The sequence below is a fragment of the Miscanthus floridulus genome, chromosome 4 (genome assembly GCF_019320115.1).
Source record: "Miscanthus floridulus cultivar M001 chromosome 4, ASM1932011v1, whole genome shotgun sequence".
Taxonomy (NCBI): Eukaryota; Viridiplantae; Streptophyta; class Magnoliopsida; order Poales; family Poaceae; genus Miscanthus; species Miscanthus floridulus.
This window is the reverse complement of record NC_089583.1, coordinates 101,716,070-101,728,699: the sequence shown is the minus strand read 5'-3', so window position 1 is coordinate 101,728,699 and position 12,630 is coordinate 101,716,070. Positions and strand designations below refer to the sequence as shown.

Sequence of the window (12,630 nt, the reverse complement as noted above, 5' to 3'; positions counted from 1 at the left end):
AGGCGCGGGGCTAGGTGGGTCCATCCCATCTGGACGGGCGGACGCTCGGTAGAGAGCATTACTGTTTTAAAGATGCAGCATGTTTTATGTCATGGTATAACTTATACATATAAAAGCTAGTTAGTATATACTCCCTCTGTTCTATATTGTAAGATGTTTTGGCTTTTTCTATACTAGTGGCCATGCACGTGCAGTATGTTAAGACATACTCATATCTAAACGTGTGATGGAAGTTGCTCCTATGGAACTATGGACCAAACATTATATATATACATTCACATGTTCGATACAAGTTTCTTATATAGCAAAGATATGTTCTGAAGTCAATTCTTATTTTTTTTCAGAGCAATATTATTACCAGTTAAGAACCCTTTCTGTTGCTTTTTTATTGTTCTTATTTAATTCTATTGCTTTTGGGCCAACACATGGTCAAAGTCTGCAATTACTGTCTTCAGGTATTCTCATTTGAACCAGACTGGCAACTTTTGATTAAGACTATAAAATATTATTAGGTTACAGTAGTTCAATGAGTACAAATATTCTTATCTTTGACTATTATGTTGAAGGTTCAATGCTGACCTTTATCTTCTCATCGCTGCTAAATCCATCAAGCTGGTTCAACAATTCTAACATTGTCCTTTGCACTTCTCTATCACCACAAACTTCACTGCAGAATGAAAGAAAAAAAAGATACAAATTAATTGACTGCAGACAAATAATTTATAGTTACACACACTTTCAAAAGCACACTCGTGTTTATAAGTCAACAGTAAAAACACACACAACGTTTATGATAGCAAGTTAGCAAAAGATGGGGAAATCGGATTTAGAAAATACAACTGCCAACATCCCTTAATGATAATGTAAGGAAAATTTTACCACACCAGATATCAACAAGATTCAATCACTAATCTAATTTAGCCTTTTTTTCAAGCAAAACATTATACCGAGCACTCGCTATATATATCTTGAATATTAAAAGGATACTGTCAAGTCAATCGAGTCCACCCTTGGATAAATTAAACCGAACTAAAAACAATTCACACAGATATTAAAGATTATTTAATTCAAAGTAAACTAAAGATTCCATCACATTTGCCCAAGCCAGCCTTAGTAGTATTGTTCTTCTCTGCAAGATACTTGACTAATGGCAAGTTGGAAGGGGTTTCCAGTAAACCATTGGTTGGGAGGCATAAAGAATGGTATTTTTAGCTCCAAACTTCTTCAGCATGGCAATCCGGTCAGAAAGCAACTCTCCTGCAGTGACAGTAGTACGAAATTAACTTTTAGCTGTACAATTGAAAGTGAAAGAAATCCTAACCTTCTGTTTTTGCAGGGTATAAATTCTTGAAACCACCACTGCAGAGGACAATTAGATCACTCTGTCCACTTGGATTGTTTCTCATCCGTGACGTCACTAAGTCCTTGAATGTAAATGTTGTCAATATACAAACAGACATAGCATAGAAGAACTGAAAAATTATATAATAACTTACATGGATAGAATCCATGCCATGATGTTTATTCAGATCTTGACCAGTTACAGTGCATGTGTCTGTGTAAGAGATACGATTTCTTTCAAACCATTGTTACAATTCTCAGCAAAGCCAGACAGCAATGAATTTTCCAATTTGTCATCATCTGATGTGGAAACATAGGGGCATGCGATGGAAAACTCTAAACTTTTGAAGGAGAGCTGGTGGGCGTAACGATTATAAGCAATTAGAAATTTGATGCTTCAGTTAAACAATAACTGAGGAAAATAAGAGTGCTAATGGTTACCTTCAGTGTATTTGCTAGCGCTGGATCAACCTATGCGTCTTTAGACATGTCTGACGAATGTAGCTGGGAGGGGGGGGGGGGGGGGGGGGGGGGGGGGGGGGGAGGGGGGGGGTGGGGGGTGGGGGGTGAGGCGCGGGTTGGGGGGAGACAAGTCGATGGTCAGTGCAAACGGAAACCATGACTGTCTTAGTGATAACCTCACCATATGTAGATTAAAAGGTGGAGAACTTGCTAGTTTTATGGCTCCACGGAATAAATATCGACTTTTAATTTTCGAATCTATGCACAGGCACGGCTTCAGTTATTTTTTGTAATTCAACTGTATTGCACAAGATAGTTTCAAGCCAGTAAAATATAGATGAGTATAAAATAAGTACCTTTGAGCCAAGAAAAACAATTGCAACATCAACACATTCTTCTGAGCATCCTCCGCTGAACACTAATAATAAAATCACGACATCAGGATTCAGGGAACTGAAGTTTCACCAATGGGGATAATTACCATTAAGTTTGACCAGCTACCTTCCGCAAGAACAGATTTAGCTAAACCTTTTGGCGACACTGTCTGATAGTGGACCACTTCTTTAACATCATCAGAATGGAATCTGGACGATAAAGATCAACAGAATGATAATGTCATGGTCTTAGAAGTCGTGGATAGGAACTTGTGGAGGCTAAAGCTAAATAGGACTTTGCAGCTTCCTGGCCGGCAACATCTCTCCCTCCAACATGCATATAGCAATGCAAGAACATACCTGTAATGGAGCAGACGTAGCAGATCAGGCACGGTTAGCGTGTACTGCGACGCTTCGACGAGTTCGGCAGTTGGCGTCACCTGGACGTGCTCCGACTTCTCGACGAGATAGGCGGCGACTTGGTGTAGGGCAGAAACACGTGCGTGATGACACAGGTAAAAGCAATCTAATCTAATAAATAGTACCGAGGCAGGACCTAAGATTCCCGATAAATAAAAAACAATCTAGGCCTTGTTTAGATCCCATTAAAGTTCCAAGTTTTTTCGCTCTCTCTTCATCACATCAATTTTTAGCCGTTTGCATGGAGTATTAAATGCAGGTAAAAAAAATAACTAATTACACAGTTTAGTTGGAAATCACGAGATGAATCTTTTGAGCCTAGTTGGTCCACGATTGGACAATATTTGCCAAATAAGACGAAAGTGGTACTATTCATCAGGTTGAAAAAAGTTCCAATCTAAACGAGGCCCTAATGTAGCGACGTTCTTTTTTTTTTGGAGAAATAACCTGGAGGTGCGCGCGCGTGCGAAGGTGTTGCCACCGGTGGGGGCGGGTAGGAAACTCTCGGTGAAAAAATAAATAGGCGTGGGAAGCCGAGCAGAGAGAAACACGCGTAAACGTTTACAGGTTTTTTAATTGGGTCTACTTGTCAGATCATGGTGAAAATTTTAAATACATTGAATCTAATTTTAATGTATATCTAAGGAACAAAAATTAAGGTGGTTAGAAAATATTAAGGTGAGAGAATATTTTTAATTCATTCGCTCTTTTATAGTATAGATAGATACATTGTTTTGATATGTATCTAGATATAGTATATATCTAAATGCATGACAAAAGATATGTATATAGAAACTAGTGTCTTATAATGTTTCAAATGGTGGTCCATTTCATTTCGTTTTTCTTTTTATACCACTAAAAGTAATACTGTAATAAGTATGAAGTACAGGGGGTTGACTGCGAATTTTGATAATGCGTCAACTAGTGAATTTCGTGACAGCTAGCATCTTTGCCGGCCACCACTCCTGGAGCGAGGACTGGTGGAGCATTAAAAACTCAGGCGATGCCGCGGGGCGATCGGATATGGAAGCTGCAGCGAAGACGACGCCCCTCCAACTCGCCGCATTGCGCAGCGGCGGTAGTCCCAAGATCTGCTCCGCGCAAGGCGCCCTTCAGGCTCTCAGGAAACTTGGTGCCGTCAACGATTCACAGCTTCCGCCTTTCTTTGGCGGCATCGGCATCGCCCAAGCTCAAGGTTCGGGTGGGCGAGCGAGCACTGCTGCTGCCTTCAAGATCCCTGAAGGTGTGAAAATGCATCTTTTTTATGCCATTGAGCCTTGTATTCCGTCTAATTTGTTCCGGGAATTCTGGGTTGCGAGTACACTGTTGGTCTGCTGCAGTATTTGCGAGTACACTGTTGCAGTATTAGGATGGTAGCATCCTGGCAAACTGCCCAAGAGGTGCAGTATTTGATGCGACCTTGTTTTATGTTGGATCTAATTTGTTGTTTAATTGAGGGTTCTGACTTTCTGAGTGCAATGTTGTGTGTTTAGTAGCATCCTGGAGAGAGCTCAGTAGCAATTGAGGTGCATTCATGATTCATGTTGTTGGGTGGTTTGGGCCATTTTGTATTGTACGAGCCCAAGAGGTAGGCAGGATCATGCAAGTTGTTGGTTAATCCAAAGGAAGGAATGCTTGGAGGGTGTGGTAGATTCAGGAAACATGTCTTCAGATGTGCTATTATGATAACACAGTTTTTTCAGCCATTGTCAAAATAAGTTTTTATGCATATTAAATGCTAGGGACAAATGAACAATGATGTACTGCTATTCGGAAGTCTTCATTATTTATTGAAACTCACCAGCACAGACAAAGAGGAACATTGACTTGTTCCTTTCTTCTGTACATTAGGGCACCGCAATGGTATAAGACAAGTTAGTAGCTCTAAGCCAACCTCTCCAATAGTACTAGCTTTTTGCAATGGCTCATAGTATGATTAGGCCCACATGACACTCTCACATGATCTTGGAATGTGTGTATGAGCTATCATCTGTAATGATAGCTCTCATACACTCTCACTTGATCAAGAGCTAGTTTTTCTCTCTCTTTTATTAAAATATGAAAAAAATGCTTAGAGCTAGCTTATGAGTCAGCCAGTGCGGGTGCCCTAAGAGCACTCTAACAATAATGTGGTGGGGCCACAGTGGACATCTGCCATTATCTTCACAAACTCCCTTTTAAAAAAGATTTGAGGTAAAATAACAAATAAGGAAATAATTTTTGAGTCAAACTTTTTTTGGGGGGCCTCCAGCAAGTTGTAGCATGGAAAATGTATTTAGCTTTTATGTCTTCTGAACATGAATCATTATAGAGATCCCTTGCTTCAAAAATATGTACAGATCGCAAGTCATAACATTATAGTTTGGTTGTTAACAACATTTGGTAAAACTATGCATGGTTCTCAATGATGGTGCACGGCAAGAGGGGATGCCATTTTTATTTTTCTAACATGACAAGTTTGGTTCCTTGCAGAGAAGGTAGTATTTGAACACTTCCAAGTGAGTTACGATGGAGATGATTCTATCTGAGTTCACAAAACAAGTTATCATCTCACTTGGCAATTTAGCCAGTAATGAAATAGCCAAAGTTTTGTGCGTCAGAAATGAGATTAGCAAACTGTCGAGAAAACTTGAGAGTATGAGAGCTATCATTACAGATGCAGAGCAGACAGTCGTGCAAAATGAAACTACTAGGGATTGGCTGAAGAGGTCTCGAGAAATTGTTTATGAGGCAGAAAACATAATTGACCGATGTAGGATTGAAAAGGAGAGGTTCCAAACATCACAACCACAGGTCAGGAAATGTCTTGAATCTTCCTTGATTTTACTTTACATTACATTATAGTTTTGTTATTTAGTGTTCACTTAGAAGTCTTGACTCCCAAGAGGCCGAGACAAAAAAAGTTTCGCTAAAGTCCAATGCTTGTCCATATACTGTAACTGAATCTCCTTTGCTTTGAGAGTTCACCTAGTGGTTATGGCCATCCTCTGTCATCTTCACATATTTGTAGAGCCTCAGATCAGAGATGTGGCTGAGGCTGGGTGATATCCTTCAAAAGATGTCAATCCTGAAAGGAATTTTCCAACCAGCCACAACAACATGTGGAAAGTTGAAACAACAGATGATATTTATCATCCGTTTTTCTTTTTGCAGACAGCACAATGTAGTGATTATTCTGGCTGCTAAGTTTTTTGAAATTCTCTCAAGTCTACAAATGTTCGCAAGTTTCATAGCATCCTAAGTGGATCAGTCTCATTGGTTCATTACATGCTTGTGTGCTTAGAACATAAACTGGGTACTGGCTAGGAATTTAAGAAGGATTGCTTGAGCTGTTCCAAGCATCATACACTACAAGCCAACTGTATTCCCTCTGTTTAAAATACAAGGCATATATTTTTGGAAAGAGTTAGATTTTGCATTTTCTGATCAGCACTTTGTCAAAATTACACAACTAGGTTCATATTTTTTATTAAAAAATCACATTCTATTGGGTTTAGATTAATATTTGATTTATTCTATGAGCAAACAGTTTAACAATAAAGACTGAGCCTAGGCGAGCAGTGTTTATTTGAGTGAGGTGCGGTGTTAGTGTGGTGTTGTTTGGGTTTCATACCCTTTTCTTCTTCTTAATATAATCATACATAGATCTCCTGCGTGTTTGAGAAAAAAAAACACGCCTTGTATTCCCTTTTTTTTCCTCGAACACGCAGGAGAGCTACATATCATTTCATTAAGAAGAGAGAAAATGCGTGAGCCCTCGGGAGCAAGAAACCCCATCTCTACAAAGACCCAACACACACTGACCCACACACCAAAAAACACTCTAAACACACACAAATAATAGATCAGGAAAAAAAAAATAAACAGGCGACCAGAAGAACTACCGATGGATGGGGACTATCTGCTGAAAACGACCTAACCACCCATTCCTGCAGCCCTTTAGCTCCAGCAGAACACCACAAAACGCACTAGTTTGCAATAGCTTGCAAAACAACCAGGACCCTCGGTCTGGTACCATTGAAGACAGTCATTTCGGTGTTTCCAAATTTCCCAAGCCATTGAGATGATGAGTGGGTTCAGCCCTTTTGTTGAGGACCAATACTAGGGTACCCAAAGAAGAGAAGCTAATAACCATCAACATTGATTCACCCGAGCAGTCAAGAGCGCGACTACAGCTCCAACCGACCCCCAGGTGCGCAAGCTCCGCCTCGCCTGACCTCTAAGGGCTGGCTCCGCCTCGCCCGGCCTCTGGGGGCGGGCTCCGCCTCGCCCGACCCTTGGGTTTGCGCTCCGATTCGCCCGACCTCTAAGGGCGGGCTCCGCCTCGCTCGACACCAAGGCCGTGGAGGCCGCGGGCTCCGCCTCGCCCGACCTCTGAGGGCTGGCTCCGCCTCGCCCGGCCTCTGGGGACGGGCTCCGCCTCGCCCGGCCTCTGGGGGGGGGACTCCGCCTTGACCGACCCTGAGGCCGGGGGATCCGTCTCGCCTGACGAAGACCCATACCGCCGCCAACCACTCCAGGTCCGAGCGAATGGGCTTGGGTCAAAGCTCTGACACCAGGGAGGTGACCGGCTCGCCCCGATGTAACCCGTGGCCGTGACGGGCCATATCTGGGGATTCACATCAGGAACAACATCGGGCGTACCGGTCTGTTCTGCCTAACCCTCGTACGAGCACTGACAGGCGTGTTAGTTCACCACGACGTCCGCCAGGACGGAGCGGACCGCCACGACCGGGAGAAGACGCCTGCGCAGGGCGCCAATGACGGACAGGGCCGCGACGTGGAGCTGTCCCTGTTGACGTCTACAGGGTCGGCAGGACCCGCGTGAAGGAAAAAAAGGACCCGGTGATCCTGGAGGATTTCTTCTCCTTCTCATTTTCCTCTTTTCCCTCCACTGTAATCCGTGCTTTCCCTTGGCCTATAAAAGGGAAGGCAGTGCGTCCCATAAGGGGCATCGCAACACATAGCATCGGTTCGGACTGGAACCCATCGAACCCCGAACCGATCAGAACACACAAGCACACCGCCAGGAAGCGACCGAGCTCTCGGCACCCGTTCGCTCCTCTCATTAGAGACTTGGGACCCGTCCCTCTCTCGACCGTTTGTAACCCCTACTACGAACTTTCAGTGCTAGGAACACGAGCAGCAACAACGAACTGGACGTAGGAACATTCTGCCCGAACCAGTATAAACCTCGTGTCCTCTTAGCACACCATCCGAGCCAGACGCGCAATATTAGAAATTTACTAGTCGGTGGCAACTCGAAATGCCGACACCTTTCCTAAGTTGCTTTGGTGCCAGGGGTCAGGAGCGGATCTAGACAAAAGAACCATTGGTGATCTCTATTGCGCCACAGTGTCATCTAATCATTTGAGCACTATTAAACATATATTTCAAGGGAGATCTCCAAAAGCCATTGGTGTCAAAGGACACGACAAGAACGGGCAAGATCTGCCACGTTTTGGTACTGTTTTGCTTGCGCGACACCACCAGCTAGAGAGACACCTATCGCTGGGCTGTGGGGCAATGGGAAGCAAATCAAGTTTCTGGAGGATGAAGGTCCAGATTTCATGGGCAAAAACGCAAGATGTTAAGCTATACCGAACTGTCTCTTGTCTTGGTCACAATGTATTCCTTGTATTCTTGAAGGCGGGAGTACTTGACTTTACTGTAGGCCAAGTAAATAAGACAATATTTGAATATTTGATTAATCCAAGACTAATATTATCTTTACATCGTAGACATATATTGGCATGCCTTTTAGTTAGCAAAATCTGCTTTCATGGGCACCTATTGTCAATACGCTGGTAAGTTAGAAAAAAAACTTACTATACTACAAGTCAGTGTCATACGAACTGTGGAAATCTTTAGTACCTTTAATGTGCTTTTCATGAATAGTAATGAACTTACTTTGCTGATTCATTGATAAACAATGAATTTCTAGACGTTCATTTATCAAATGCATTCACATATTTCAAAGAAATTTGGCTATCCTGGTCAGGAATTAAATTGTTTCCTTTCTGTATAGGAATGCAATCCTTCATCAGTCTTTAAGTGCTGCAGAGATGTTGGTATTGACTACAGAGTCTCAAGTGATATACATGAATTGAATCAGAAACTTGACAGGATTATTGAAGAGGGTGAGAGGCTGCATGTAGAGCCAGTGATGGAGGATCAAATAAAATTAGATCAAATAAGATCAGATCTTGACTTTGCTCCGGATCTAGAGCCTGATATTGTGGGCAGAGAGGTGGAAAATGACTGTGACAGTCTCATTGAACTACTAATAAAGAGAGATGATATTCCTAGTCATCCTAATCGTCCTTCGTTTGCTATTATAGGAACAATTGGAGTTGGCAAAACTACTCTTGCTAGAAAGGTATACCGCAAGACAGAAACGTTCTTTGAGCCTAGGGTATGGGTTCATGTCTCCAAAGACTTGCGGCATATGACAATGTGGTCAGGTGAGAGATTCAGTAAAGGAGAGACTGCAGGACAACAGTCTCTGCTGCGCACATGGTTACAAGGTAACAAGTTTCTGCTGGTCATTGATGATGTCTGGGGAGAGAATGTTTGGGATGGGCTGCTAGAGATACAAGCACAGCATGGCAGCCCTGGCAGCAGAGTCCTTATAACAACCCGGAATGAGCGTGTTGCGAGGAGGATGGGAGCAGTTCATCTTCACCATGTGAAGGGCCTGAATGAGGATGATGGTTGGTGGCTACTTCGTACAAGGGCCTTCCTTGATGAGAGCACTGGAAACATGCAAGATATTGGTAGGCGAATTGTGCAAAAGTGCAGTGGCCTTCCAATGGCAATAAGGAGAATTGGATGCCATCTAAGGGAAGTGGACCTTAAAGAAGATGACTGGGAGAGAATCTACTCCAGTGATTTCTGTGGCCTTTCTTCGAGGATAAGAAATGCTATCAATTCGAGCTACCTTGAGTTGCCATATTATCTGAAGAGGTGCTTTCTTTATTGCTCGTTATATCCAGAGGGGTCTGTGATTGATCGGCAGTGTATCACTCAGCAGTGGATTGCGGAGGGGTTTATTGTGACCCAGCAGAACACAGCTGTTGAAGAGGAAGCTAAAAGATGCTATGAGGAATTGTTAGGTAGGGGCCTTCTTTTGCCAGAAAATCAAACTTATGGTGCAGAAAGATCGAAGATGCCTCATCTCTTCAGATCATTTGCACTTCTCCAGTCACAAGATGAATACTTTATTGGCAATCCTCAAGACATAGGTGATGCTTTGAGACCATGCCGCTTAACTATTACAACTGGAGGTGCAGAAGCGATCAGAGACGGTATTAGAAAGTTAAAGAGCTTGAGGACAATAATCCTGTGTGGGAGTCCACTAAATGACAGGACCCTGGGTGATATTTTTCAGAAGTTCACACATCTAAGAGTTCTAGATCTTGGAGATACACAGATTGAGTGTGTCGCTAGGAGTTTGGGATCCATGATGCACCTTAGATATCTTAGCTTTGCAAACACCCAAGTTAGAGAGATTCCATCTGCCATTGAGAATCTTAGGATGCTGCAGTTCTTAATTCTTAAAAACTGCACACTTCTGAATGCTCTCCCGGAATCTCTTGCCCGCCTTACAAACTTGAGAACACTTGACATCTCAGGAGCTGCACTAAATCAAGTGAAATTCGGATTCTCCATGATGAAAGAACTCAAATGCCTACAGGGTTTTCTTGTAAGCCCAAGAGGTTCAGAAAATAGAAATGGTTGGCCATTTCAAGAGCTGAGGTCCTTATATAAGCTGACAAGCCTCAAAATTCTTAGGCTAGAGAGAATATTAACTGTGGAAGATGCAGCACAATCAGCACTGGAGGAAAGACAACATCTCAAAGAGCTAGAGCTATGCAGCAGCACTGATGATGGAACAACAGAAATTAGTAGAGCAGCAAAAATTAAAGATGTGTTTGAAGCACTCAAGCCAGGACCTTCTATTGTCTCTCTCAAGCTAGAAAACTATTATGGCCATGGATTCCCATCTTGGTTAGACCCGTTCCATCTCCGAGAACTCTCACGGTTGACCCTTCATGGCTGTTTGCATTGCCAATATCTCCCATCTCTGGGTCAGATGAAAAATTTAAAATTCCTAGCAATAAATGGTTCCAATTTGTCAGCTCGTATTGACCATGAAATTCGTGGAACACCAGATGATGGGGTGGCATTTCCAAAGCTGGAGCAGCTGGTTATCAGCAAGATGAGCAACTTGAAGTCATGGAAGGGCCTTGAAAAAAGAGATATGCCTTCGCTCATGAATTTCAGGATCTGTGGATGCCCCAAGCTGGATTCACTTCCTTCCTGGCTCAAGCATTGTATGGCATTGAGAAGCTTGCATATAGATCGTGCTGATAACCTGGAAGCAATTGAGAACATACCTGCACTTAAAGAACTTGAAGTTTGTGAGAACAACAAGCTGAAGGTGATCTCGAACCTTGGAAGACTTGAAAATTTGAAAGTAGTGGCTTGCTTGCTTTTGGATGTTGTGCAGGATGTCCCCTTATTGCGCACCGTGCATTCAAATGAAAAGAATTCAATCAAACTTCCACAGTGGCTACAGCCAGAAAAACCTTTCATGCTCAGGAGATTGGAGATCGTTGGAACTGAGGAGCTACTTGATAGCTGCTCCTCTGCAACTGCCCCATACTGGGCTGTCATCCAAAACGCTGATCATGTATATGCAAATCTGCCAGATGGTTCCTTCTACTTCTCTTATGCCAAAAGCAGTAGCTACTTCCATAAAAGCGCAAGGAACCTTGCACGGTCCTCTTTACAGAGCTCAGCTAGCTTCAGTGTGCCGATTCTTCCACAAGCTGAACTTGTTTCGACTGATGAAATCAGAAACATCAATGAGCCAACTGGTCAATCCTCAAGTCGGTCATGGATGAGTATACTTTTCACAGTTCTCCTCTTTGTTGCTGCCCATATATTTTCATTGTCAAGCGAATATTGATCACGGATGAGTTCTGTGTTTGGGCACCCTAAGTGTTGATTACTATGCTATTGCCGTTCTGAATTCTGATGTGCCTTATTTGTTGGATCACAAAATTCATTTAGTACATCTTCCTTGAACTATTTTATATTATTCTGTATATTCATCAATGCTTAAGTGAGTTATGTAATCATCGTATTGGACTTATAAATAATTATGCTCCACAAAAATGTGGTTGCCACTTCTTGAAATCTTCCGAGTCCTTTTTTTTTTGAAAATTTGGCAGGAGCTCTGCCCTTCAATTAAGGGCGCGTTTAGATGTAAAATTTTTTGGGTTTTGGGTACTGTAGCACTTTCGTTTGTATTTGGCAATTAGCGTCTAATTATGGACTAATTAGGTTCGAAAGTTTCGTCTCGTGATTTCTCACCTAACTGTACAATTAGTTTTTTTTTCGTCTACATTTAGTACTTCATACATGTGCCGTAAGATTCGATGTGATGGATACTGCGCAAAAAATTTTGGGAACTAAACAGGCCCTAAAATTAGGAATAGAAAAGGTGTTTATATACAATCAGAAACAAACAGCCCATCAGGGGCAGCAGCGAAATGGAACACACAGCAATAAGTAGCCCCCTCGAAACGCTCTCCTTTGCTCTACGTTGTCTTTAATTCTCGCGGCCACCTGCATCACCCTTTCATATGTGTTGTTAAAGATTCTTTTGTTTCTCTCTTTTCATAGGTTCCAGAAGATATAAATGACCATGCCATTGAACCGTCTTCATTCCGGGTGAGGCACTTTGCTTGAGGCGTTCTCCCACCACTGCCTAATATTTGAGGGATCGTTCTCTTGCTGTCCCAGTAGTCTGTCGGGACATTTGTTAAGGCGGTTTGGAGTCAAATTAATATTTCGCTGCTTCGTCTGCCACCGTTTCGGACACAAAGCACATTTATGCCGGGACAACCTTCAGCTGCAGCGTCATGTGGCCGCCACCGTGCCAGGCATAACCTCAACAACTACAAAGCGCCAATTCAGGGAGAGCGATGCCCATGCTGACCACCACAGCGCACAGGATGGACGC

The 12,630-nt window shown here is 42.8% G+C and overlaps 1 protein-coding gene and 1 pseudogene across 1 annotated transcript; one reads left to right on the top strand and one right to left on the bottom strand.

Annotated features, from left to right (window-relative positions):
• Positions 1 to 1,067: 1,067 nt before the first annotated feature.
• LOC136548940 (uncharacterized) lies at positions 1,068 to 2,535 on the bottom strand (annotated as a pseudogene).
• A 1,042-nt stretch (positions 2,536 to 3,577) lies between these two features.
• On the top strand, positions 3,578 to 11,783 carry LOC136552348 (putative disease resistance protein RGA3). The gene is made up of 3 exons (XM_066543889.1): positions 3,578 to 3,840; positions 5,070 to 5,390; positions 8,626 to 11,783. The coding sequence occupies exons 2-3, from the start codon at positions 5,106 to 5,108 to the stop codon at positions 11,569 to 11,571; spliced, it is 3,231 nt and encodes a 1,076-aa protein (XP_066399986.1). The 5' UTR covers positions 3,578 to 3,840; positions 5,070 to 5,105; the 3' UTR covers positions 11,572 to 11,783.
• The last annotated feature ends 847 nt before the right edge of the window (positions 11,784 to 12,630 follow it).

Excerpts from the sequence above, each read along its gene's own strand:
- LOC136552348 (XM_066543889.1), top strand. The coding sequence starts at position 5,106 with ATGGAGATGATTCTATCTGAGTTCACAAAACAAGTTATCATCTCACTT. Across the intron at positions 5,391-8,625 it reads TCCAAACATCACAACCACAG|GAATGCAATCCTTCATCAGT; the intron begins GTCAGGAAATGT and ends CTTTCTGTATAG.